This window comes from Copadichromis virginalis, linkage group LG17 (assembly GCF_057382275.1).
Source record: "Copadichromis virginalis isolate Kocher_CV1m ecotype Utaka linkage group LG17, C_Virginalis_male_GT1.1, whole genome shotgun sequence".
NCBI lineage: Eukaryota > Metazoa > Chordata > Actinopteri > Cichliformes > Cichlidae > Copadichromis > Copadichromis virginalis.
This window is the reverse complement of record NC_140634.1, coordinates 2,571,367-2,599,267: the sequence shown is the minus strand read 5'-3', so window position 1 is coordinate 2,599,267 and position 27,901 is coordinate 2,571,367. Positions and strand designations below refer to the sequence as shown.

Genomic DNA, 27,901 nt, shown 5'->3' with positions numbered 1-27,901 from the left:
TGAAGAAGGAAGCATTTACATACACAAAAAGAGAGAAGGAATGTGTCAGGATGCTGTGGGATTTGGAAGGGAAAATGCTAGCCCACAAGTCCCTTTATCTCTGCTAAGCTGTAGGCACCACAGTAGCTTGTGTTCAGCATTCTTTACTTATGACACAGCTGTGTCGGCACACAGCCAAATGTCGGGCTGTGAGGGGTGGAAGACCTACACACCAACCATCCATCAGTTTACTACCAAGTCTGTTATGGTATCCACCACATCACTGGTGAACCAGTAAGAGTTCAACTGAATTCTGTTTTATTTACATAGTGGCCAGAACTATTGCGTCAAGTAACTTTAGATTCTATCAAAAGAGTCTAAATATTAGAAAGAAAACCCCAACAATGATGAGGAGGCGAACCAGTTTTCATGTTATTTATCTTTGGCCCTTCTGTGTTTTGTTGTTATTTTGCTAATAAATTAATAAACACTAATTCAACACATTTATATATTTTTATTTATATTTCAGGAGGATTTTATTATTTATCTTCATTTAGGAGAAAGTCAGGCCTGATAATGCCTTGCACATAAAAAAAAGATTCTCCAGAGTCTGGAATATAGCTGGTTTGTTTACAGCTTATTTATTTTATTTACCATCTCATCAGTACATGGTGCTATCATGTACTATCAGATGCTTGAGTCAAGATATTGGGATGGTTTTAAACATGGAAAAATTGGATCAATGCATCCTGTCAGAAAGAGACAAGAGAAAGATTTAAATGTTATTTCTACACTAAAGAGAAGCAAAATGAGAGAAATTTGATCTTTGTTTCTAGTTGTTTCTAGTTAATAGAAATATAATGTCACATCTGCTACTAGCTGTGTTTGAAAGTGTACAAACCTGATGATACAAACTCCCAAGAAGTCCGCAGTTGTTTTCTGAGGATAAGGAAGTAATTTGGAACTTATCTCAAAAACAGCTGGAAACCTATGTGTCTGTCACAATAAACAAAGCAGTGTTGGCTCAATATATTTTATGTATTGATCTGTTGTGCACTGAATTACTCAGCAACTGAAAAAGCCTGAGGCACTGAGGCATATTGTTACAGTGATCTTTAACAATCTGTTTTCTTTCCTTGTTTGTTTGGAGATTTCTAGAAAATTTGTTTCATCATAATTCTTGTTAGTCAGATCTAAAATAAAATAGCATTGTTTAGACTTGCAATGTGCAATGCTGTGGGTGTCATCGTTTCATAAACACTATTGTTGAGATGAGACAACAGCAAAAGTGGCCAGCAGGTGTCACTGTGGAGAAAGGCGCCCAATTGTTCTGGAAACTCGACGCAACTCCAGCACAACTGCTTCAAACGTTTCAGTGTTTCACAAAACACTGCTTTGTCCATCACTAGGGAACACACAAGGACATGTTAGCAGTCAAGCTGACAGGGCAACTACAACTATATACAAACACAAATATGCACTCTGGGGACAATCAAGAGAGCAGACCATAAGACGATTATGGATTTGTGTTATCTGGGCATTTTCACATTTTTCTGTTCCAGGTGCTATGTTTGTTTTTCTTTGTGTGATATCCTTTTATTATGTTTTCTCCTATTTTCTCCCCCCTTCCTTTTTCTGCCTGTCAGCTTAGTCACTGTCATACTACACATATACTGTAATAACTGAAATTACAGTAATGGTTCTCTCCATCTCCTTAAACAATAATAGAAATGAATAAATACACAGATAAACAAACCACACAAACAAGAGGAGACCTCATCTTGGAAAAGCAAAACTACATTTGGCACAACATCACATTAGGAGTTTAATTTTGTTTGCAAAGCTGCCAAACGAGAATTAGGATTTTTTTTTTTTAAAGCAATGTGGTAAAAAATAACTGGTGGTGAAACAAGGTGGGCAGGAGCCAGGATAAGCTTTCAGGTGAGCAGCTCGAGCAAACACCAGTGTGAGTGGATCCCATTGATTGATACATGAGCTGCTAGTTAATATATCAGAAGGTCACACAGGCATCTGCCAGCTAGAAGTGATCTCAGTGAGTATGCAGCTTAACAGAACAAGAGAAATAACAAAACTCGGCGCACAATAGTAATCAAAACTAAACTAAAAACTCAGTAACTGGAAATCTCAAACTGAGCTGCAAGCAACCCAAAGGTGAGTTAGAAATCATCACCATGTAGTTTGCAAAAAGCATAATCCCAAGATGATTGAAGCAGACAGCTTTGTCCCCTTGGCTGTGCCTGAAATCCACAAAACCTATGAACAGAGCTCTCAGTGCAGTTGTAAAGGGAAAAATATAAGTTTACAATGTTTGGTAAGTGTGACCAGGATGAAAACAGCATTGCTCCTCCTAAATATTCAAACTCATGATGTCATGGATCAGCTTCATATCTTGTGGATTAGGACTAGTGGTGCAACGGATCACGGTTTATCCGTAATCCGAACCGATCCCACTCCACGATTCGGCACGCACGTGATCCGAAGATTCGAAAAAGAAGAAAAAAAAAAAAAGTATGTGTATGGGTATGCGGTATTTAAGCAGCCCTTTCCTGCCCAGTCCGACCGGGCTAAAGCTATTACAAAAGCTACTGGGGTGTTTAGCTGCAGACGGGAGGCCGTATGATGAACGTGCTTGAGCCACGCTACGCGTCCACTTCAGTGGCAAGATCGTTCCAAGCATGTATGAGCAGGAAAAGATTTAAGTTATGGCTGAACTGTCCCAGGCATCTTCTGTTGCCCAACTACAAATGGGTGGACCTCCAGGGCAACGGAAAGCTACATGACCGCTCATTATGTCACAGCGGAGTGCGATATAATGAGCTCTATGTATTATTGTAGGGTCTACCTTACAATATAAAGCGCCTTGTGGCGACTGTTGTTGTGATTTGACGCTGTATAAATGAAACTGAATTGAATTGAAGTGAGTGGTAGATGCAAAGCCCTATACTGCCCTATATTGTACCATAATTTGTTTTTATATAATTTCGTGGAATAAGTATTGAGTTGAATGTTTTTAACAGGCAAAAAATACTTCACTAAGTAAATAAGTAAATGCTAAATTTTTGTCTTTTTTCTTTTTTTGTTGATCCAAAAAACTGATCCGATCCGTGACTTAAAACCGTGATCCGATCCAAACCGTGAGATTTCTGATCCGTTGCACCAATAATTAGGACTCAGACCTTAGTCCAAAACATTGGCAGAGCAGGGACTCCAAGTGTCCAGGACACAACATAAAACATCAGGAGGAAGTTATACGTAACACAAAACACAGAGAACAATCGCTGTCAAAATAAAACAGGAAGTAAAATACAACTAAACTTGGGGACCAAGATCAACTTGACAGAGGAGAAATGGACACACGAAAACAGAGAAACAAGACTGGAACACAAAAAGGGACTAACTAAATACTACCTAGCAGACACCCAACCCAAAAATAACCTAAGATGAAGGATTGCTGACAGATATAATAAACAACACGAAGGAAGATATAAACACTGCAGCCAATGTTGCAAAAAACAAAGCAAAACAGGAAACAAGACTAAAACACATCACATCACTGGCCTGATCATCAAAGCCAAAAGCAATCATAAGCCTACCCTTAAGCATGAAGTGACACATCACTTCATGCTTAAGGGTTTGTAAATGAAGCATGGCAGACCCGACAACATATTCGCACTTTTCAGCACGCTTTATTACAGTTTTTGTTTCTTACAACTCTCGGCTGCAGCTTTTCAGCTGTCAGCCACACACAACACCAACAACAACAACTTCAGTCAGGACCGAGTACAGACAGGGCAGGCGTGACGAGCTGATCCGGCGCCACACACTACGCCCCGCCACACGATGGTTTCACGCCATCAAATTAAGCCATTACTAAAAAGCATTTTAGCAAAAGTTTACAAAACCATTTGATGTATTGTTATGACCCAGTGTTATGTGTGTGTGTGTTAGGATGGAGTTTAAGTTGGAGGACTTCACTCTGAGCCCGTCTGCGGAGAAGTTGGACAGGTGTAAAAAGGCTGACCTCTTGCTTGTTGCTGAATTCTTTGATGTGACTGTGCCGTTGACTGCGAAGAAGAAAGAGCTTAGGGAGCTCCTGTGTGTCCAGTTGACGGACAGGGGGTTGTTTGGTGAGCCGGGTCCTGCAGGGGGGGTTGAGCTGGGGGCTGTTGCTGGTGTTTCTGCCCCACTGAAAAATCTCCCTTTTCCACCTAGCCCTTCTGTGGAGGAGCTGCGGGTAACGCTGCGTATTAGGGAGGTGGAGCTAAAGAAACAGCAGTTGGAGGTGGACGCTATGCACTTGAGGATCAGGGCTCTGGAGGTAGAGAGGGGAGCCTCTGTGTCTGCCAGTCCTCCTGTACCTCGGTTAGCCCCGCAGTCACCATCCCCGCAGGTACCCTCCCCGGAGTCATCATCCCCGCAGTCGCCATCTCCGCAGCCACCGGCCCCGATGCCAGGTGGTGGCTTTGATGTGAGTAAACACATCAAAATGGTGCCGGCGTTTCGGGAAACTGAGGTGGATTCGTATTTCACAGTGTTTGAACGTATCGCAGGTGCGCTGCACTGGCCAAAGGATGTGTGGTCTCTTTTACTCCAATGTAGATTGGTGGGGAAAGCTCAAGAGGTATGCACCGCTCTTTCTCTGGAGGACAGTTTTGACTATGATACGGTGAAGGCTGCTGTCCTGCGCGCTTACGAGCTTGTGCCAGAGGCTTACAGGCAGAGATTTAGGAATGGGAAAAAATCCGCCAACCAGACCTATGTGGAGTTTGCCAGAGAAAAGAAAACTCTGTTTGATAAGTGGTGTCATGCTAGAGCAGTAAACACCTTGAATGACCTGCGTGAGTTGGTGACGTTGGAAGAGTTCAAAAACCAACTACCAGACACTGTGGTAACCTACTTAAACGAACAGAAGGTTACGACTCTCACCGCTGCTGCTATACGGGCTGATGAGTTTGTGTTGACACACAAAGTGGTGTTTTCGGTTCCTGCTCACAGTTTTCCGTCTTCCAGTAGCCCGCCCAGATGGTCTCCAAGGGGCACCCGCCGTGCCATCCCCTCATCCATTGAGAACCGCGTGTGTTTTTTTTGCCATGAGCAGGGACACCTTATTGCGGTTTGCCCTGCTCTGAAGAGAAAAGAAATGACCAGGCAGGGTACATCTCCTTCCCCAATAAACCTTCTACAGACAAACTCTCCTACTTGGGGGGAGGTGATGGCACCCGAAAATGATAAAGTAGATAAGGAGTTTAAGCCATTTGTGTCAAACGGCTTTGTTTCCTTGATAGGAGAAGATCGGCGGACTCCTGTCAGTATTTTGCGAGACACTGGTGCGAAACAGTCGCTCATTCGTGAGGGGGTCTTACCGTTTTCAGCTCAATCCTGTTGTGGGGCGGATGTGTTAGCCTGGGGAGTTAGGATGTGTGTAATACGGGTTCCTTTACACTTGGTGCAGCTTTCGTCTCAGTTTTTGTCTGGTGAGGTTAAGCTTGGGGTGCGACCCCAGTTACCGGTTGCAGGTATTGACATCATCTTGGGAAACGATCTAGCTGGCGGCACAGTTTTTCCGTCGCCAGAAGTAGTCGATATACCACTTACAGATAACAGTGGTTTCGATCGTGCCACATCAAAGGCTGTTCAAACCGTCAGTGTAAAGACATTTAGGCAGAGGAGAGGTGCGAGTGGATCCCAGCAACAGCAGCAGCAGAATAGGAGGCAGCCCAAGGGGACGAGAAGAACAAATATTCAAACCACAAGGGTCGCTGAAGCTACCATGCAATCAGACCCAAGTAGATTCACTTTTCAGGACAGTCAGCAGCAAAATGCTGAAACCAGGCCACCTGCTAGAAAAAGACAAGGACCTCGACGGCATAGGGACCGCAGAAGAGGCCAGCTGATGGTGGCTAATGCTCCATCTCCCACCCTTAAATTTGACACAGACTTTGATTTTGATTCCTCCAACGCGCAATTCATTAAGGAGGCGCTTGAGAAGAAGTTACAGGAGGGGCTGAATCTAAAAGATGGGAATTCTGAGGGAAGGGAAAAGGAGGGGTTGCAGCTGAGTTCAGGGGAGGATCATTTTGGTCCAAAGTGCTACTATGACAAAGCAAAGTTTTTCTTTGACAACATCTCATCTGATAATGGGCTCAGACTGACGTGGGCAGAGGAGCGAAAGCGCAATCTGGAGACTTTTGGTGTCCCTGGGCGGTTCCTGAGGGGCCAAGGATTCAGAGGTGGACGCCAGTGTTTTGGGGGCGGGTGCAGTGCTCGTGCAGGAGGATGAAAATGGCATTGACCACCCAGTCTGTTTCTTTTCTAGAACATTTCTAAAACAGCAACCAGCGCCTAATGCTTTGGTCCTTACTCCTACAGGATTTCAACATTGAGATCCGATATATAAGAGCTTAGAGAATGTTATGGCTGATGCCCTCTCTAGGTCGTAAATCAAACATCTTTGTGTGGGGTTGGATGTTTGATTTTTTTGGGTGGGGGAAACTGTTATGACCCAGTGATGTGTTTGTTGGTGTTGTGCCTCCCACCGGAGGATTGTGGCGGTATTTTCCCTTTTTTCTCTCCTAGGAGGTGGACACCTGGGCGTGGCTGCTAGGTATCTGGGTGGAGTCTCTACACACCTTCCGACTGGATAATTGATGGACCACCTCCAGTACTTAACGTCCGGATGACAGTCACCTGGGAGTGCTGTTTGGAACCCCGTTGACTCGGTCACAGAGTTGTGTGTTGTGTCATTGTAGTGCAGGCTGGAGTATTCACGTGTACCTCTAGCCTTGCCATGTAAATAATTGTAAATAAGTTAACCAGTGGCGGTCACTTTTTTGTTCCTTTGCTGTATAACTTTCACTGTCGCAGCCTAGTAGGCGTGAGAAGCCGTTTTCTTTTGTTGAACAAGTTTTCTCCTGTTTTTCGTTAGATAGTTAGGTAAGTGACTTGTCTTTTGTTTTGGCTTCTTTTTATTTTGGTGTAGGGAAGACTAGGGATTGTTTTATAGGGAGTTTTGTTTATTGTTTTGGCATTGCTCACTGCTGATGAAAATAAATGGCTGCTTAAATACTTAAAAAAGGTGTCGTTGTTGGGGTTTGTTCGTGGGTGGGAAGTGAGTGGGGCAAACTATTTGTTACGTTTATTTACTTGCCGGGACCAGAACGTAACAGTATACATCAATATATATGAGGTAAGAAGCAAAGCTCCTTCAATCTGTACTCAGTCTGAAGAGTGACTGCTCTGGCCACCCTGTTACATCTCATAGGACAAAAACTACGAGGTAGAGAGCCGACTTCCTAACTGTGCATTTCTTTGTGTACGTGTGTCAATAGTCAGCTGTTAGCATGGCAGCTGTACCCACAGGGATGTGGGACCTCTGCCTAGCAGAGGTCTCACCTACTGGGGCCTCTGCTAGGCGTTCCCAGCACACTACACGTTTAGGTGCACCGGGTCTGTCCAGCGTCCTCCCCCGCCACCTGATCCAACTCACCACCAGGTGGTGATCAGTTGACAGCTCAGCCCCTCTCTTTACCCGAGTGTCCAGAACATATGGTCGCAGGTCTGGTGATACGATTACAAAGTCGATCATCGACCTGCAGCCTAGAGCATCCTGGTGTCTAGTTTCTTTATTGCTTTAATTAGTTTAAACTAATTTTAATCCACCAATAAAACTACTTCTCAAGAAAGGAGTAAACGAGGTTGTGTTTTGCTTGCTAAGAAATTACTACGTTTTTAAAAAAATGCATATATAAAAACAATTTTAAAGATACATACTTGGGAGCAGAACCAATGGGTGTGGTGCTCTGACCCAAAAATACGAAACATAAATCGCATAGTCCCGAGAGAAAGACTAAGATATTGTTGGTTTGGGTCTCTTTGTGATATATATTAATGTAGCGCAATTTTTCCAACAGTGTGCTATTAGGTCAGCCTGCTGTATCTAAAGCTTCTCCCAGTTAGGCATAAGCATCTGGAATTTGTTTAACCATATATCTTTAAGATGAACCACAATCATATTAGTCATGCACAACAAAGCCCTATTATGTGGAATGTTGGTCTTAGTGACAGCCGGATTCTGCCGGAGGTTTCTTCCTGTTAAAAGGGAGTTTTTCCTTCCCACTGTCACCAAAGTGCTTGCTCATAGGGGGTAATATGATTGTTGGGTTTTTCTCTGTATGTATTATTGTAGGGTCTACCTTACAATATAAAGCCCCTTGAGGCCACTGTTGTTGTGATTTGGTGCTGTATAAATGAAATTGAACTGAAAATTCCATCTGAGCCTTCAAAGCACAATGACACAATGGCTCCGTTAAACCTAGAGTACTGTGAGCGTCCTGAGGCTTAATAAGGCTTTACCTGGAAAACACATTATAGAAAAAATGGAGCCATGATAACAACAGACATAGACAACGACATGTTTGTTCAAAAGACCGGTGAAAAACAGCTGGTGTGTGAGAGAGAGTGTGTGTGTGCGCTCAGTGGGTAAAGTGTATATCTATCTTTGTGCTGCCTTGACACTAACCTTCGAACTACACTGGAGCATAGAGACACAGCTCACTGGAGCGCCCAATGCAAATATGCATTCTGGTTGAAACTCTTAGAAATGACTGAAAAACATCTGTACACAAGGGATTCAACATGATATTCTGCTTTCCGTGCCACAGATGCAGCTTAGACAAAGCAAACAAACACATTTAGAACGTCCACCTGTGTTAGCCATAGCACCTAGTTATATCAATCTAAAACTGAAGAAGAAAACTAAATATAAGAAACAAAACAAGACAACACAGTTGATTTTGTGCGTGAGCCCAAGTTTTTAAAGTCTTAAAAAATAGCCCTGATATAACTGTGATGTCGTCTGGGTGATCTAATTGCAGCCATTGAGAGTCGAAGGTTATACAACAAATTGCTTTATGGAAACACTTGAGTGAAGTTCATATTATTCATTCTGATCTTTGCAATCCACCACGTCTTGAGCGAAATATTTAGCTCTTTAGCTGCTAAGCGCTTTACTATGATTACTATACTTGTATCTGGGTCTGTAGCTTCTGGAACAATGAACTAAAAATGAAATAAAACAGGCAAAAACATTTTTTAGGCTACAGTTTTTAGTGGTTTCATCTCTTTCTGTGACAGTAGTCGCAGACTGGAGTGATTTTCTTCAATTTTCTCACTATTTATTTATTTTTTTTAAATCCCTGCTCATCAGCTTCTCTCCCGATCAGACTGCGTACCTATCAGATTTGACCGTTTTGTCACGTTTCACTGCTGCACTAAACAATCCAAGCCAGTCTTTCAGAAATAGCAGCTGAGTTGCTCTAATCTGCCTTGACAAGTACACCAACACCCTAATTACATAACCTGGTGTTGCTTTAAGGGTAGGAGAGAAGGCTTTATTTGTATGTGACTGAATGTGGCTCGAGCTCAATCACACAGATTGAAACACAGTTAACTACGAGGTAATGATGTGATGATGGAGGAGATTTTGGCTGTAGGGGAATTAATGTGGGCTGTGAAATAATAGGACAATCCATCAAGGTACTTATGCTAACAATGTGGGATTAGCAGGGTTTACCAATCGTTTGTATTTAACATCCTAAGATTAATAGAGACAGCTGATAGAAGCTGTAGTTTTACATCAGACAATATCAAGGTCAAAGAATGATTTCAAACTGGTACCAGTTATGGTAGATCAAATTTCACAACAGAAAAGATAGACAGAGAGAGAATATGACATGAACTGCTTATCTGAGAGAGGTCATGCTTTTGTTTATTCAGCCTTATCACACAGACCAGAGGTCAGTAGATGAGTTGGAGCTCATTCTCTGAAAAATCAAAGTCCAATTCGGCTAGTAAAAGGATCAGGACACACACACACACACACACACACACACACACACACACACACACACACACACTGTGGATTGACAAATGAGAGGATGCAGTTTTCACCCTAGAAAACTCTCTTACCCACCTAAGACCCAAACTCTTTCATGGTGTGCACTTTTAATTTCTCTTTGCTATTTGGGCTGATTGGAACCTGATGAATGTAAAAACAAAAAAATTACCTGATTTTTTTTAACCTGGTTTTTGTTTCTGAGAAAGGATTATATAATTCTATAAGAGCAGAAGCAATCAAAAGTGACAACTTAATATCTAAAAAGTAGGGCTGGGCCATATTATACCGTTCACGGTAATACCGGTATAATGTTAGGCAACGATAGGAAAATGAAATATCGCGATAGAATGGGAGTAAAACGCGCATGCGCAGTGCCTTTGTTTTCATACGCACATGGCCGATTGTTGAGGAACCAGCATTGGTTTGTAAAAATGGTGCAACTTCCGTGATGTGGAACTGGTTTGGTGTTTGTCCGTCAGATACACAACAAAGCACATTTTTTTGCAGAACATGCAAGCGCCCGTTGTTATTGTCGTATTTGTCGGACTAAGATGCTCTTAAATCTGGGAGTAATCTGGGTCCTAAACTCCGTATACTTCAGGTCAAACAACACTGCAGCATCACTTAGAGTTAAAAACTGTCTAAATTCTTTCATCTTTAATAAAACGATCAGCATTGCTGCTTTACCAGGTGTAACTATAAAGTTTAACTTCCAGGCATCCATGAAAACAAAAGTTATTACATTTAACGGAGTTAGAAGTTAGCAGGAAGCTAGCGGAAGTTAGCTCGCTAGTTTCGCTAGTTACCTAAACATGATATAGCATGTTCTGACTGAGAGATTTCTGAAAAAAATCAAACATACAGCTCTGCTATCACTTCCAACATAAATGAAGACAGGAAACTAAACAGCAGTGACGTTTGTAGGGTTACTGAAGTTGGGCTAGCTGGTATATAATGATGTGCTACGTGATCGCTAGCGACACAGCTATGTTAGCATAACATAAACAGTGAAGCTGGAGGACGAACACTAACACTTTTCCACTTATAAAAGTTAACGTGAAGGTTCTTCATGGTTAGAAACAAATGCAATCGCATGGCAGGATGCTGTAAACGGACCAAACTTCAGTCAGGAGAACAACTGAGATAATCCATCCACAATACGAGGTTAGTCATTAATATACTGCAACAACATGGGAATAGAGCAGCTGCCAGAGAATTCAACATTAATGAATCAATGGTACAGAAGTGGAGGAAGCAAGAAGAATGAGTTTAATAAAGTTTGATTTATCTGACTGCTTTGTTTCGCTTAATGTGCCTTATAATCCCGTGCACCTTATGGTCCGAAAAATGCGTACTGCACACTGCAGTTTAATGTTGCAAAGCACCTCTTTTTAACTTCAGTGGATATTATACATGGTTATGCTCAGGATATGTCAGCCCATTTCTACTGGAAATGCCTTTTGGTTAAACTTTCAGCAAGGAATTTGCATTTGCACTGTTACATTTTTATAAAGCTTTAATGTACATAAAAACCAGCTTCTTGTTTAAGTGAAAATAAATGGAAGGTTGTCTTTTTGCGCTAGTAATGTTGTGGAGTTGTATTTTGTCTCGCATCAATTATATCGTCGGTTATATCGTTATCGCAAATTTTCAAATATATATCGTGATAAATATTTTTGGCCATATCGCCCTGCTCTACTAAAAAGCATTTTAAAAAAGTCCCTGTGAGCACTGTGACCTCACAAAGGTAAAGTGAGCTCATTACACATCCCGACTGTCTCATATGACAGGCTTTATGGTGTTTGTATAAATTCTTCCAACATTTTCTGGTATCCATGAACAAAAACAGCTACAGTGATGTGATGTCAGCAGCAGCTCTAATCCGTCATAAGGGTCTTAGCTACCACTGGGCAGTCTATCTCAGTTATGTAAGGAGATTTACAGGCACTCTGCCATAACACCACACTCTGCAGTTACCGTGATCAAGTTTATCAGAGCCAATACTGCCTGTATATGTCCCCTGGCTGTATAATGCTGGAGCATTATATTTAAAATCAATGAAAACTAATTTGGACTCATTAGTCAAAGCTTAGCTTCCAGTGTACTCTGTTCAGCCTTTTTTAGTTAGCTCCTCCCAGTAGCTTCTGTTTAAATTGTGGCTATTGATTTTTCTTTCATTGCTAACTTATTTTTCTGTCAAAAGTGATAGGATGACACACACACACACACACACACACACACACACACACACACACACACACACACACACACACGTGAATCAGTTGATGAGTAAACTTGTAGCTTTTTCCCATGGTTTTGGTTTGTTTCCACACAGAGAAAAACCCAAGTGAACTCCAAGCGAACCAAAATGCGTCGCTAGAAACCATGTGAGAATGTTCAGCCTGCTCATTGGCCCGAAGTGTCTGGGGAGGTAGTAACAACAGTAAATACAGGAAGAAGATGCTGAGTTCTATCGGAGAACATAGAGAATTTCCATTTATTTCACATGTAAATTGTAAATGCATGGGTGCTTCTGCCAACAACCATTGCAGTCTCTCTCTGCAGCTTCCCTTTTAACTCTTCAGGCTCGTGCCTGTTTATTCCATAATTAAATGCAGCCGCTCTGAACAGCTGCAATCAAAGAACAAAACCTCAAGCCTCTACACAAAATCAGCAACAGAAAAAAAGTCAGTGGAGCTGACTCATCATGGTCATGTCCAACTACAACTGTTGCAGAAATCTACAAGAAACAATCTTTTCGGCTTTCACTGCCTCTTTTGTCTCTTTAAGGTCATGTTGAGACAGAACATATGGCGCTTGGGGTTAGAGGTCACTTCAAGGGAGGGGCGATGAGATGGTTGTTCAGGCCTTTCAAGAGCAACTGCTCACTTTGGTTTAAGAGACTGAGAGGGGTTTGTGAAGGGATATTACGGCAACAGCTCGCAGCATCCTTTGAGGTTGGCAGGCCCCGCTGACTCCCACAAGCAGGCGATGGACCATTACCACCCCCTGACTCTTAACTTTGATTAGCAGCCTCTCATCCAGGATGGGGCCCCATATCTCCTGACTCGTTGCTTCCCTTTTATCAATGCAGCGCTGCTCCAAACAGTAAAGTGTCATTTATACCTACGTTGTAGGCTGAATCTATGTACAGCATACACACATGGCCCATGCCACTGCCAGCATTTATATCTGTGCAGTCCAGTGCAACATGCAGTTACATTTCCAGGGAAATGCACCTCACATTGTAGGTAGAGCTGGGCGATAGAACGATAACGATATCTATCGCGATATAACTTTTACTCGATAGAGAAATTAAGCTATCGCGATAGACCTCGCCGCTCTTGTCCTCAAAAAAAAAAAAAAAAAAAAAAAAAAAAAAAGGTCAGCCAATCCAAATTAAGTAGCGCAGAGCCGAACCAATCACAGCCGCAGCATCACGTCGCGTGACTTGTTACGTACAGCACAAGTGCCAAGCCGCACGTGTGTTTGTTTGGGAAGCAGCCAGCGGGTAATGGAGCCAGCGCGTAATGGAGGAAATGAGTGTGCCGACTAGACAAATCAACCGAGCGTGACCGAAGAGAAAACAGATGATGGTTCCAATGCCGGAGAGATTGTCGAACGGAAGAGCCATAGAAGTTCCGTAGTGTGAAGGTATTTCGGCTATTTCAAGTCTGACAAAAAACAGAGTAGCGTGCACTGTAAATTGTGCCGAAAGCAAGTCTGGAAATACAATAAACTGGTGCATGCGTCACACTGTGCGCCACGTTATTGTTTCGGTGAAATGAATTTCTACAATACTGTTAATTCTACTCTCTGCAGTGTTTAAATGCTTACATATACACACAGTTACTGTCCCTCCACACATACGACTCGGTTCTGCTTCTATGCCCCAGCTTTGTTTACTTTTTCCCACCGAGGCTTCTAGACTTCTGATTGGCCAACATTTCTGCACGGTTAGGAATCTAGCGCCACCTGCTGCTTTGGCATGTTCATAGCAGCGTTTTCCTTCATTTCTGCCTTTATGTGTGGACGGGATTATTTTTTAAAACGAAAACGGAAAATCTCCGTTTTCAAAAATACCCGTGTACGTGTGGACGTAGCCTCAGTCTCTGACTGGAAGCGCTAATTCGTCATTCGGCTTTTGTCAGACTAAAGTAACTGTTAAAACTGTTTGAAAAGCTCAGCTATACAACAAGGAGAGATTGAGAATTTCCTTTTAGTTCTCAGTTTATTTGATATTGACAAAAGTTAGTCAGTTTTGTCTGTTCTTCTGTAAAACAAACTAAGATTTATTTTTAGAATTAATATTTTGTTTCTAAGTGGAATTGACAATTTAGTCTGTTTCGTTTGTTCTATTTTGAAACTTAAACGCTTTAGCGGCTGCCTTTTGTGTAGTTTGCAATATTTGCCTTTATTTATCTGAAAAAGTCTCATGTTCCTTAAGTACATCTACCCTGTTGAACTTATTATGGGAAATAAATATTTAAATAAAAACAAGCTGCTGATTATTTCACATTTTACTTGTGATCAACGGCACATTTAAATCTTACAAATATAGTTATTTGGCTTATATCGTGATAGATATCGTTATCGCCTGAAATGAAAAAAACATATCGTGATATGAAAAAATCTCATATCGCCCAGCTCTAATTGTAGGATTTCAGAATGGTCTGTGGTTATGATGTGACTATAGCAAAGTTTAACACAGAATTATAAAATCCCTGTAAAACTAACAATCTAAAATGTAAAGGACTAAGAAAAAGACAGCAGCATTTTTTAAAAGTTAAATCCAACATCTGTGAGCAAGATCTGGGATCTTCTTCAACACTGAACATCCGACACAACTATGTGGCACGCGTAGAGTCGAGAGGTGACAATTATTTCATAGTTCACAACGCCATAGAATTCATTTTATCATTTCATTTGTTTGTCTTCATGCTACTTGGTTAAGTGAAGCAAAATTAAACAGATTATTATTCCAGGAAATCTATACGAGATCTGACATGATATGTTGGCCCAAAAATTTAAATATGGTTAAATCACTGAGTGGGATCTAATCTGATTGAGGAGAAACACTTCAAAAGTCTACCTGAAAGCTCGATGTTCCACAGGTTCACCAAACAACACCTTCAATGGTTTTTGGTTTTTCTGGATAGATCTTTTTAACCAAAGGCAGAGCTTCCGCCAGCTTGAGCGAGTTTGGTCAAAGCATGTGACAATAAATGAAGGAGGAACCATCAGAATGGTATGAACTGGTTGTGATATCGTACTTTTCTACTCAAGCATTTAAAGCACTTTATACAACATGTCTCATTCACCCATTTACACACACATTCATACAAGTGCTTGTTGTTCTTTTGGGAGCATCAGAACTCAGCCAGGAGAAAACTTTTGTCTCCATGTCAAGTGAGGCAAAAACCTCCACAGTCATTAAAAAGTCCACCTTTAGTGACAAGTTCTATAATAAGAGGATGCTGTTGGTCAAAGATTGAAGAAAGCAGAGTGGAGTCAATAGCCTGAGTGTGTGTAGGGGAGTAGAGGAGGCACTGCTTAGGCCTGGCTGTGTTATATTACAGAGATGTGCTCAGTGTAGCCTGGAGGAAGTGTCCAAACAGATTACTCTAAAAAGCTTAACGACAGGCCGGCCATGCTGACAGAACACGAGGCAACAAATGGGGGACAGCAAAGTAAAAGAGACTGAGGCTAGAAGAGAGGAGAAGGAAGTAATGATGCGTGGAAGAAAGAAACCCACATTCAGAAAGACTCAGATCTGTAGCAAGCGTGGCAAAAGTGGAGTCACCGTCCAAAAACTCGGAAAGAAAAAGGAGTTAAAAATTCTAAAATGAGATCAACATTATTATTACAATACAAGAACTGCAGAGATGTTAGCAGTCATTAGCCATTGTAAGTGTCTGTGCCATATAATCTGTCCATTACCCATGCACGCTATTGTTAACGTGAGTCAACAGACGCGTCCGTTACTGTTGTTAGTCCCTGTCATTAGCATACTTGTCATGTTGGCCATTATGATGCAGTCGTTGTCCTGACTGCTCTCAGGCTGCTCTGGTGCAGACAGATGGTCCAGGCCAGTGGGGAGTTTTAGCAGTTTAAATCCCATTGTGGCCTGCAGCAGCAGCCCAAAGACACTCCCACGTCACGGCTGTCCTGTAAGCCCCTGTGCTTCAATGATATTTAAACCTGCACTGGGCAGCTTCCAAGCTGGTAGCAAGGGAGGTTACTGTGCAAACACAATATTAAGAGTCATAAATGGGTATAGAATGGCCCATCGGAGAAGTAAATCTCCCCAGGGATCGATCACACAGCATCTCACAATATGACACTATCACAATGAGAGATTATTATTGAGATTTTTAACATTTTGCAATGCTGAGTATTGCAATAACATATATTTCAAATTTATCACCTTATTTCAACCGCAAATCCTGTTCTCACGGTTAACTTCGTCAGTTTCTGTTGTATCCAATAAGATAAAAGTTATTTTTGCTACAAAATGAGATTCTCAGGCATATCAGCGCTGTCACTACAACCTGCCATAAATGTTGCCATAAGATGAAAGTTGAAATCACATCATATATGTTTATTCTTTTTATAGTTGAGCAAGCTTAACATAAACAGTTGAACTGGTAATGAAAACATTTTAGATACATTCCTGCAAACAGGAATGGTAATGAAAGGTTATGAAAGTGTCTTTCGTAACCTGGAAGATTTAGGCTACAGGGGTCTGAAACCACCAGCTGCTTCCCCTCCACCAAGAGCGCATACCTTTCTTACATCGAGAGACAGAAGAGAGATGTGCAAGCCATGACCTCATATCTAAATCTACACGTGACAGCTCTCACCCCAAAGTTAGCTTTTCAGGCTGGTCACTTTAACTCCACAATGCTGCTGACCCAGAATGCATCTGGTGTTAGAATGCACAAACTATTTTAGGGCCTGTATGACAGCCAGGATGTATTTATACCCCTGAGGCTGAGTGGTGTGGTATGGGCTGTGGGCCCGGGCTGAGACAGTGACCTCTTACAGGAGACAATTAACCAGTTAAGAAAAAGTTCCTCACCAGCTGATCGATTCTGAAGATTTCAGCTCAAGAGCAGAAGATAAGTTTGACTACATTCACATACTCAAAAGACCCCTTTTGAAGGATGCAGGTGGATGATATCAAGGATTGCCACAACAACACAGTGGCCAATGAGCTAGGATATACTACGCTTAGGATTGGCTGGTTACCAACAACGAAACTTTTAAAAATAAGAGTGAGCATTGTCCAAGAGGACATAAATTGTGCATGATGTTATTTTCTCTGACGTATAAATTAATGAAAATATAATTAAAAATACAAACTGATACAATTACCCACACATGGACTTTATTTTTCACCAAAGTCCATGTGGGAAACACTTGTATGATAATAGACAGAAGGTACGGCCAACTCTAAAAGGAGGTTGAGGCAGGTCTGCAGGAAGTTGGGTCCTCTTAGTAAAACAATAAGCAGACGGAAATAAGGCCACAGTAGCGCACAAAAAGCTGGGAGGAGGGGAGTCGCAGCCTAAAAAAAGCAAAAACAGCCTAATGTGGGTCACTCTGTTTGTTTCTGCCTCTAACTTAGGGGCAAAAGAATAAGTGGGGTGCTGAGATGCTGCCTAAGCTTGAAAAACAACCAAACAATCAATCGTTGCAACATTATCTTTGTGTACAACTGGAGATCACCAGAGACCGTGGCAGCAGATCTGATTACAGACAGTCAGAGCAGCTATTTCACACTTTTTACTATCGTTGTATTCATAAACATTTAGTTCATTTATAAGAAAATGAAGTTTAAAGCATAGGAAGCATATAATGCATCTTTGGTATAAAACTGTAGCTTCCCACCACAGTAGTTTTAAGTATATTTTTAAAATACTTACTTATAAGGGTTTTTTTTAAACAAATGATGCCTTTACAGTTTGTATCTCAGCAGTGCAGCAGAGGAGCATCACTGCTGAGCAGATGGCCACAGTCAAGCAGTGTCTTTATGGAAAGCAAGGATAAGCAATTGGTTTATGAAACCCAGTGCTGGGAAGTTATTTCCCCCTTTCAATAAAATTTTAATATATATCTGTGTATATGTTCAGTTTCGTTTGTTCTAGATTAACTTCACTCGTTTCACTTAATCATCCAGGCTTTAAGCCAAGTCACTTGTGTGCAACATGAACACATTGACTTTACGATTCGCAACTTTGCCCCAGAGGCAAAAGTTACAATTCAACTGTGATGCAATACAGCAAGCAACTCTCTTGTTGATCCACAAAGCAAAGCTTTCCACAGTGCATTTAAAAAAAACCTCCACTCTGGCTGTTGCAGAGGGAGAAAATACAAACTGAGCCCGTGAGTGAATGCATCTGGTGACAAAGCAAACGTGCTGAAACTGAGGTTGGTGCCACTGAAGAGCAGACATCGGCTCTCCTTCAGTCACCAGGATGAAAAAGATTTCTGTGAATACACAACAGGGATCCTGCCGGAATTACATGTCAAAAATACATTCTGCTGTGGAGACAAAATCCCCATCTTAGTCCACACCTGTGGTAGTACTGAACGTAACTATGCTTTTTTATTTTACTATTAAAACTCATACAAACAAACCGGCGAAGAACGCGTAATATATCCAAACATGTCTTTATTTTGCTGTAAAAGTTACTTAAAATGTATAATTTTAAGCCACAACAAGCATCAAAGTCAAAATCGATTCATTTGGGAAACACTGACACTGAAGCTGCAGAGCAGCTCTGAGACGTAGCACAGCACAGGAAGCCCAGATCAGATTATAGGATTCGGAAAAGATAGGTTACTGCTGATTTCTCAAAAGCTTATTACCTTAAATGACACTGGTTTCCGCAGCTCATATACTGTGATCAGACAGGAATGATGCATATCTTTATTCTAATGTATAGACACTGCTTATTTGCCCTGTAGTAACTCTTTGAAGTAACTGTTTCATTCCACTTATTTGTAAAGGTGTGTGTGTCACTTGTGTTTTAGGGTGTTCTGAAATCTCACTATATGTCACATAAATGTATTAAATGGTTTACAATAAAAAGCCAGAGCTCCATAGCGGTGGATGGATCGTTACAGTTAACAACACCGTGTTAAGCGAGAGGGGACCGCTGCGGTTCCATTTGACTTTAAAACACGTTCATAACTCAACAACAGAAAAGAAGCCACATACCTGCTAACTCGTCCGGTTCAAGTCCCGTTTCTGTGTCTATTCCACAAATAACAAAGTAGTGCGCGAAGCGGCAGGGCGCCGCGGCCGACCCCGCGGAGGTCCCGCTCATCCCGGCTTCGGTGAGCTGCGCGGTCCGTTCCTAGTTCTTCAAGCGATACATCCAAGAGGAAAAGGCGGGGGGCTAAATAAAACGCTCCAGTCTTTGATAACGCTCCACTGCTGCGCGTCGTATGAGAAAATGAAACATTCGCAGTATAAGAGCTGCTTTAAAAAAGTTACCTTTCAGTGACCGGAGCTTCTGTGCAGCTTCCCAACACACTACTAACTCTACGGGAGAAGAGAGCTGTGTGAATCCCCGCCTCGGCAAAGCTCGGAGGAGTCGGTGACGAGGCGGGATATTCAAATACGACCTATGGTCCTCATATTCGTCAAGCTGACAGACTGCAACACACGTAGGGTTGCCAACTCCCTGAAAAATAAATAAGGGACACCTCGTGGCCAGGGCCGGGCAACCCAGTTGTCTTCACCCTTCCCAGTGTGGTAGCTCTTTTTTTGTGTGTGAAATTATTTTTTAACCATTTGACTTGAACTTGATTTAAGCAGATGCATATTCTTTGTGATATGACCATATGGGAAACAAATGATCATTTAGCCATTTATTTTTAGCTCACAATGACAACATTAACACAGTAAAACAGGTCTCTTTCTTAAACAGAAGCCTGTCATGCTTAACTTTTGAGAATATAAGTAAATCTTTCTTTAAAAGAACTCTGTCCTGCTTAACTTAAAATTATATAAATTAATAGAAAACAATAGAACGAAAAATATTCTTGTAACAGTGCACATTTAGTGCATTTAGTACAGTTGGCTTCAGTTGAGGTATTATTTCAGCTTTTCTAATGCTAATCAGCTGCTCCTGTTTGTAAACCCACTTGTTCCCATGATTGCGCATCATAACTCATCATCATTATTCATCTATGTATTACTTTTATGTATTAGTCATCTATTTGTTGTAATCATCTATCCTTGCAGTTGTTTATTACACAAAATAAATTATATTATCACACTTCTGGCCACATAGCGCTGATATTCACTGCACATGCCCATATTAACCTTAACCAGAGGGTTTAAAAAACAAACCAGTGTTTACATACCATATCTGCTTCTGCCGTGGCCTGGCGGACAAAAAATTGGTAAAGGGTTCCCCGAGCTTTCACGCCCCTCATGTTCTTCATGTGCCCACCACTAGAAGCATGCCTATGGAAAAAGTGCGCCAGCACACAGTGCAGTGCGCTTTATAGTGCACTTTTCCAGCCAGGTGTTTTCCTTTTCCCATTCCTCCCTGTACTTTTGCAGCCTTTTTTTTTTTTCTTTCTCTGAGCGAACAAACATTGCTGCTCTAACGCTGGGCTCACACTGTGCGATTTTTGGCCCATTTTGAGAAGATTTTTGAGTCGTGCGACCGATTTGGTGATCGGCCCGATTTTGGCCTTCATCGTGCATCGTGTAGTATACGTGGGGTAACGAGAAGCGATTAACACCTCACGACCAGCTCCCGATCATCAATCGCTCGTGAGGGTGTCACCGCAGCTGCTCGCGCGCAAACACGTAAACGTCGGTGAAAAAGACGGAGCAGCACGGCTGTGCAGCGTGTGATCTGGACACAAGTGATGGAGGCACAACTTGTAGAACTTTGGAAAGCTCATCCGAGCCTTTTCCATTTGGCATCACAAATTATCACGACCACAACAACCGTGAAAATAGTTGGATTTACACTGTTGCTCAATCACAGCTGATCATGTTTTTCATTAGCAATTTAGCAAAGTTGATGTGGTGGTGTGTCTGTGTGAGTGTAAGACGGAGAGAGAGAGGGAGCGACAGATTTTCTGTTATAACCTTCATGTTATGGACGCACAGTGTGCCGTCCGAGACTTGCACCGCAGTGTCAGCGTTTGTTTCCCTGTTGGCCATGCTTCTTGTTGTGGTCATCGGTTGTCTTCCGGTATTTTCTCCGTAAGCGACCTTTCCTCGACCAATGAGATAAGCGATAATCTGACTTGTCATACTCGAATTGTCATAAGTGTGCTGTCAGCTCATTGGTCACAAAGCAGGAGAGGGGCTGGGAATGATGTTTTCAAACAAAGTGTTAATTCCATTAACATTTATAGACTACTTTTGATTCTCACTGTATTACGGGACAAAGTGCGTCCCTTATTAGCTCAATACGGGACGTGTACTTTTGTTTCTAAATACGGGACGATTCCGTTTTTTAAGGGACGGTTGGCAACCCTAAACACACGGCTGCTCGTTTATAAATAATTAAATAAATACCCTACTTAAAAATATGACTGACTATTTGCATTTTTGTAGGGATTTAAGGTCCTTTTCATGACTTTTCAGCACAATTTAATAGTTTTAAAAGATCTCATCACCCATACGCATATTATGTCGCTTCCATTTTCAAATAATAAGAAGTTGTGTCCAACTAACTTTTAAAGGCACATAAAAACCAACCTTTGAAAATGACAAATTAGAAAAGAGACAAAATTTTCTTCCATGTAAAAACAGGTAATTTAGCCACAGACAACAGTAAACTGCAGCGTGTAGGGAGTGTATTGTTCTGAAAAACAACACAGAAGAACGATGATTTTAATAGATTTTAATAGAAAAATAGAGTTTTTGTTGCATGTGTGCTAAAAAACACAAAACTTGCAATGGTCATTGACCCTCCACCCAGAACAGTAAAATCTACATGATTTAACATTCACGTGCTGACTCTGATAAACACAAATTTCTGTAATTGCAGGTCCTCAGATTTATACATCGTCTCAATTTAATAATTCGGCGAGTGCACTATATATTGCGTTGTCTCCCTCTGGTGGTCAAATGCATGGACGCACAAGAAGAACAGCAGTTTCAACAGCTGATAGCTGGAGATGGTTTGAAATGGTGCCTTTTCAAAGTAAAGACAAATCTTTAAACTCTTCTTCTTCCCGTTGATCATCTGCCTCCATCTCACCCTGTCTTCAGTCACACCGACCCTCTGTATGTACTCCATTATCCTTTTCTGTGATCTTCTTATCCTCCTTTGAAGCTCTGGTTCTAGCATCCTTTGTCCAATAATATCTACTATCCTACAGTTAAATGTTCAAGTCTTACAAGCAAAAACATTTAACAACATAAATGCTGATCCCTCTCCTATTTAATCTTAATATGTACAGTACTCTGTTTTTGTAATTATTGTACATGACTTAAATATTTTTTCTGTAAAAATTGTGTGTGTTTCTGTTCTGTGTCCTGTTTCGTTTGTATATGTGCTTTTTTCTTTGCTGCTGTCACAACCAATTTTCCCCTTGTGGGACAATTAAAGGATTATTCTATTCTATTACAAAGTAGCTGGTAGGAACAACTCTTGATTCCAGCTAACAGAATTGTGTCCTGTCCTTGTGAGTTTCTGTTTTCTGCCCCATGTTCTCGTGGATCTTGAACTTTGCTGCACTCTGCAATCAACCTTGATAAAGGTTAGGGTTTTGAGTCCTGCATCTGGGGTCCACTTCCTGAGAAATGTTGTTTCATGACAGAACAGTGTGAGTGTCACATGCAGCTGATTGCTGTGATGTTGAATTCAATTCAATTCATCCATCCATCCATTCGCTTCCGCTTATCCTTTCAATTCAATTCAATTTTATTTATATAGCGCCAAATCACACCCAATGCCAAGGAAGGTTCTCCTGTCTGAAACTGTTGTATAAGCATGCAGCACTTTAATTTTGGCTCTTGGCAAAGGCGGTCACACTTTTCTCTTCTCCTCTCCTTCCTTATTGAAAGAAATCTCCGTCCCGGGTTTCTCCATGGATCGGGTTTCCTCCAAGGCGTGAGCACCGATAAGCAGAGTTCTGTATAAAATTAATTATTCAAAGTAAGCTCAGGTATGCTGTTCAGCAGGTTAGTTACAGCGCCGGGAGTAGCTTGGGAGAACAAAATGACACAGAAACTGCTTCAGGTTGCTCTTCCAAAATCAACTCAAAGGTTTATTCAGTATACAACAGTTTATATAGAGGAAAAAAAAGGTTCGTGTGTCAGCAGATTCTCAGTTCAAACCGGTACAGACCAAATAAGGAAACGTCTTCCTGCCTTCTGAGCAAAGAAGTATCCTTTGTGTAGTTTATCAGTTCAGCTACAATTTATGATCATCCCAGCAAAATACACTCCTAGACATAGAATACAGAGTTCTTTCATTAGTGAATTCTGAAACAAACCACCTGGCCTTTAACAAGCTCCTTTCTAGGAGATAAAGAAGGGAGGATGGGAGTAAGGAAGTGATCGCTGTGGTGTTTTCGACCTTGAGGTACCATCCTGTGATTCTTACACATTAATTCTTGGGTCACAGAGAAAGAGAAAAACAACTAGTAAATGGGCCTTATTGAGTAACAGTTTTCCTGTTTAATAATATCACTATAAAACAATATCCTGTAAATGCTACCATGGTATCAAAATATCACAACACTTATCTTCCCTGCTTTGCCTCTTATGTCCTTGTCTAGTCTTGTGTGTTTTGTATTACTTTTCCCTGGAACACTCTCTCTCAGTCTGTTCTCTAAAACCTAAAGAGGAATTATGGATTTGATCAACTGGTCCCTAAATGCAATTAACACCCTTTTCTCAACGAGAAGTCTGGGCTCGGGTGAGCCTGAGTGCTGAAGATATCTACCTATTTGGAACCATGATAACAGGGTTCTTGCTGACCGGAGCTGGCTTATCGAAGATTAAAGAAAGCAAAAAACCCCACAAGGCTGCCCGCTGGGATTGAATCGATGGGACGAGTGGTGAGTTCTCAAAATGGGCTCATTGAGCGCAGCACGGATAAGATCTTGGAGAAGCTTACGGCTGCCGTGAACACTCAGAATAAGACCTCTGAGCGAAAATTGATCACATCTTGGAGAAGCTCACTGCGGTCGTGAGTTCTCAGAATCGGCTCTTTGAGCACAAGAATGACAACATCACAGAGCGTAAGTTTGATAAGATCATGGAGAAGCTCGCAGCTCTCCAACGGGAGATTGAGAGACCAGTGTCGGACTGTCAGAACAGCTTTGAAATTCACATGAGTTCTTCGCATTAAAGTAAAAACCACCATCACTTCATGTGGATACTGCTTCAGCACCAGCTGTGGTCTCAAGGCTGGAGCCGAACAACAACACCCTGATAACGACTGTGTTTAGACTGTTCCTCCCCCATGCAAGGCCACCTGGGTTGGCTGGAAGACTGTTTACTAAGCCTGGCAGGGCGAAGGACACTGTCTCAGCTGAACTCTGGACACACACATACACTGATACACACTCATCCCCCTCCCTTTCCAAACGCCTTCGATGCTTGTCCCCTCCCGGGGAAGATGGCGGTCAACTGGACCAGCACAGACATGCTGCAGGACCGGATGCGCTGTCTACACCGGCTCTCTCTTACCCTTTACCCGCCCCTGTTGCACGTCTTGTGTTTCAATGGTGTATTGACAGTCATGTGCTTTTTGCATGCGCTGAGGTATTTTTTTTTTTTCTGTTCTCAAACTGATCTCCCTGTTGGAGCTCAGTCTGGGGGGAGTTCTTTTTTCTCCTCGTCTTTCCTCATGTGGTGCATTTTCCATTGTTATACATCCCTGTCTTCCCCATGTGATGTTTGTGTAATGTATGTATGGTCGGAGGGTAAGATGGCGCTGGCATGGCTGGCAGCCTTAACCCAATTTCCCTCGGGATGAATAAAGTATGATCACACAATCAATCAATCAATCTTGAACTCACCCTAATAGGGGCATGCTGTTGGTTATATATATTAGGCCCTGAACTTGAAACAGGCAACAAGTAGTGAAATGCATTATAAAAATATGAAAGTATAAAAGGAGATCTTAACCATATATGAAAATATTTCATCCTAACAATGGTTTAATTAAACCTTAGTTTTTAGAGTAAAAAATCAAGTTAAACTGATCTGATTTCAAAGACTGGAAAGAAAGAAAACTAGTGAGATGTACAGATAGGTCCATAAATATTTGGATAGAGACAATTTTTTTCTAATTTTGGTTCTATACATTACCACAATGATCTTCGAATCAAACCACTTGAATGCAGTTCAAGTGCAGCCTTTCAGCTTTAATTCAGAGGGTTGAACAAAAGCATTGCATATTTTTTGCATTGAGTTCACCAGTGCTTTCTGTCTTTCTCAGGATGTACAACACTGTACATGGACTAGTAAAGCGCTATATAAATACAGGCCATTTACCATTTACCATCCTTAACGATTGCTCATCTTGATGCATGCTCAATCATCCAGGTGATTCATTCATCCATCCCAAAAAGTTGCTTTTGTTCATCTGGACGTTGCATTTTCAGTAGGAGAAACTTTTTGTCACTCAACGAAGTGACTTCTTCCGTCTCAGCTGACTTCAGGTTTCCCCAACCTTACAAGGACGATGTTTGCACAATGACTGAAACTAGCGCCACTGGTGAACAATGGGCTGTGAGGTCAGTTTCTTGATCAGTAATATACATTTGTCATGACCATTGATCATCAACCACTGATCAAAGATCATTGATCAATATCCAAGAGTTAAACGACACGGAGACTCCAGCAACACTTAAAAGTAATAAGAAACAACTTTATTAAGTGACCAACGTGTTTCAGCTTGTGGCCTTCATCAGGGTCATTGTCAAATGTGAAACAATTTGTGTTTAAATAAAAGTCTGGAAACAGAAAAAAAATTCAAATGAACCAATCACACCTTCACAAATAAACCAGCTGACCAATTGATATTTAATGAGGTGGTATTGGCTAATTGGTTAATTGGTTAGGTCACAGCCCAAATAGATTCTAGACTAAACCATTAAAGATTAAAAGGGGGAGGGGAAAATAAATAAATAAATACATCAATAAAATTTCCTCACATGTATTATAGTAATAATGCTCAAAATTACACAGAAAAATGCAAATAAATTAATATAAAAATAAAAAAAGATAAAAATTAAAAGTTAATATAAATACACAAACATTAAAAGAGGGAGACAAAGCAAAACATCTAGTTAAAAAACATAAAAACACAAAAGGTACAGTTCACAGAAACTCAGTAATAAATCCTCACTCATAGGATGTAAACTCGAAAACACGAAATATCCAGAATGCTTCAATTCTTTCTGATAAAATTAATATTACCACTTCTTTGACTGGGTTTAATGGCTTCAATGCCTATAAAATTAAGCTGATTTATAATGTTTTTTATTAAAATGTCTTGCAACAGGACTAGTTAATTAAACTTCTGTGTTCATTAATTCAATCTTTCATAGGGCATGTTGGGGTGGAATTATTTGAAGTGCCTCAATTCTATGCTTTATATTAACTAAAGTGCCATATAATCATATAGTGTAGTATTAAGTGGACACGGCCCTGAAAATAAAGGCATTAAACTACGTGTCCCAGCTTTGGCAAAGTCAGGCTATCGACCGGACCTCATCCCACAGGCTATACCCACCAAGTCTGTATGGTTTACCGAAGATACATAAACAGGGTGCACCTTTAAGGCCAACTGTCTGTATAATCAACTCGGTCACCTATAACATCTACGTTTCTGCCTTCAATCCTCAACCCGCTGGTAGGCAGCTCTGAACACCACATCCAGAACACTTTGGATTTTGTTGAGAAGGTGAGAGATGTCATTATGGAGGCAGATGGTGGACCGACACATCAAATTCACCAGGGAGGATATGAACAGTGGCAGGTTAGCCTTCTTAGACTGTGAGATTTCCATCAGTAATGGGGGACATCTAAAAGCTGACGTGTACCGGAAACCTACGCATATGGGTCAGTATTTAAGGTTTGACTCTCATCATCCACTGGAGCACAAACTGGGCGTCATCAGGACGCTACAACACAGAGCGAACACCATCCCCACGGACACAGCAGCCAGGGAGGCAGAAGAACATCAAGAAGGCCCTGAGTAACTGTGGTTATCCCAGCCGGACACATTTATAACTGTACATTTACAAATGTACAGTTATAAATGTTTTTTATAACTCCATGCACATTTACAAATGTTTTGCACATTTGCATAATGTACTGTTTATAAGATTGGGGAAACCTGCAGTCAGCTGAGACTCCACTTGGATGAGTTACGAAATGTTTCTCCCACTGAAAACGCTACGTCCAGATGAACAAAATCAACTTTTGGAGATTTACTTACCTGGATGATTGTGAATGCATCAAGGCATTTTAGCCCATCTCTAATATTTTTACCTCTCTTATGAGTTATCATTGGTGGTTCTTTAAAGGTCCCTAATAAGTTTGGCATATCCTTCAAAATGATCCAATGTTTTAAAATAATTTCTTTAATGTTTCTGGTTTTTGGTGTGAAGGTTGTGCAAAAGACAAGATTGGATTTAAGTTTTGGAGGTTTCTTGGTTTCTAAATTCTTACATAAAAGATAGCTCTCATGTGAGGATATTTTATTTTTTTATTTATCTTTATCTTCTTCATGCACCTTGGAAGTAGGTGAAGTTGTGCCAGAAGTATTTGTTGCTATCAATGGCCAAGAGTACCATTCACAGACAGCTTGGGGAAAGGCTGCAATTCATGGTCTGGCAGTATAAAGGGTAAAAGGTGTCTTTTACTGAAATGTGGCTTTCAACTGACCACTCTGCCATACAAGCCACATTGGTGGAGTGCTGCAGAAATGGTTGTACTTCTGGGAGGTTCTCCTGTCTTCACAGGACAATACTGCAGCTTTGTCAAAACATCGGGTT

The 27,901-nt window shown here is 41.3% G+C and overlaps 2 protein-coding genes across 7 annotated transcripts in view; one reads left to right on the top strand and one right to left on the bottom strand.

Annotated features, from left to right (window-relative positions):
- Nucleotides 1–19,465, bottom strand: part of LOC146688747 (DENN domain-containing protein 5B-like) — an 83,534-nt gene extending 64,069 nt beyond the window's left edge. For all 6 annotated transcript variants that reach the window (XM_085436819.1, XM_085436813.1, XM_085436815.1 and 3 more), the window contains exon 1: nucleotides 19,122–19,465. In XM_085436819.1, the coding sequence (XP_085292945.1) occupies nucleotides 19,122–19,230 (109 nt within the window). In that variant the 5' untranslated portion in view covers nucleotides 19,231–19,465. The remainder of the gene's footprint in view (nucleotides 1–19,121) is intronic.
- On the top strand, nucleotides 5,251–7,088 carry LOC146688748 (uncharacterized). The gene has a single exon (XM_085436820.1). It carries the CDS (start codon nucleotides 5,417–5,419, stop codon nucleotides 6,278–6,280), a length of 864 nt encoding a protein of 287 aa, XP_085292946.1. The 5' UTR covers nucleotides 5,251–5,416; the 3' UTR covers nucleotides 6,281–7,088.
- Nucleotides 19,466–27,901: the final 8,436 nt, after the last annotated feature.

Bases quoted from the DNA above. Each gene is read 5' to 3' on its own strand.
- LOC146688748 (XM_085436820.1), top strand. From the start codon at position 5,417: ATGTGTGTAATACGGGTTCCTTTACACTTGGTGCAGCTTTCGTCTCAG.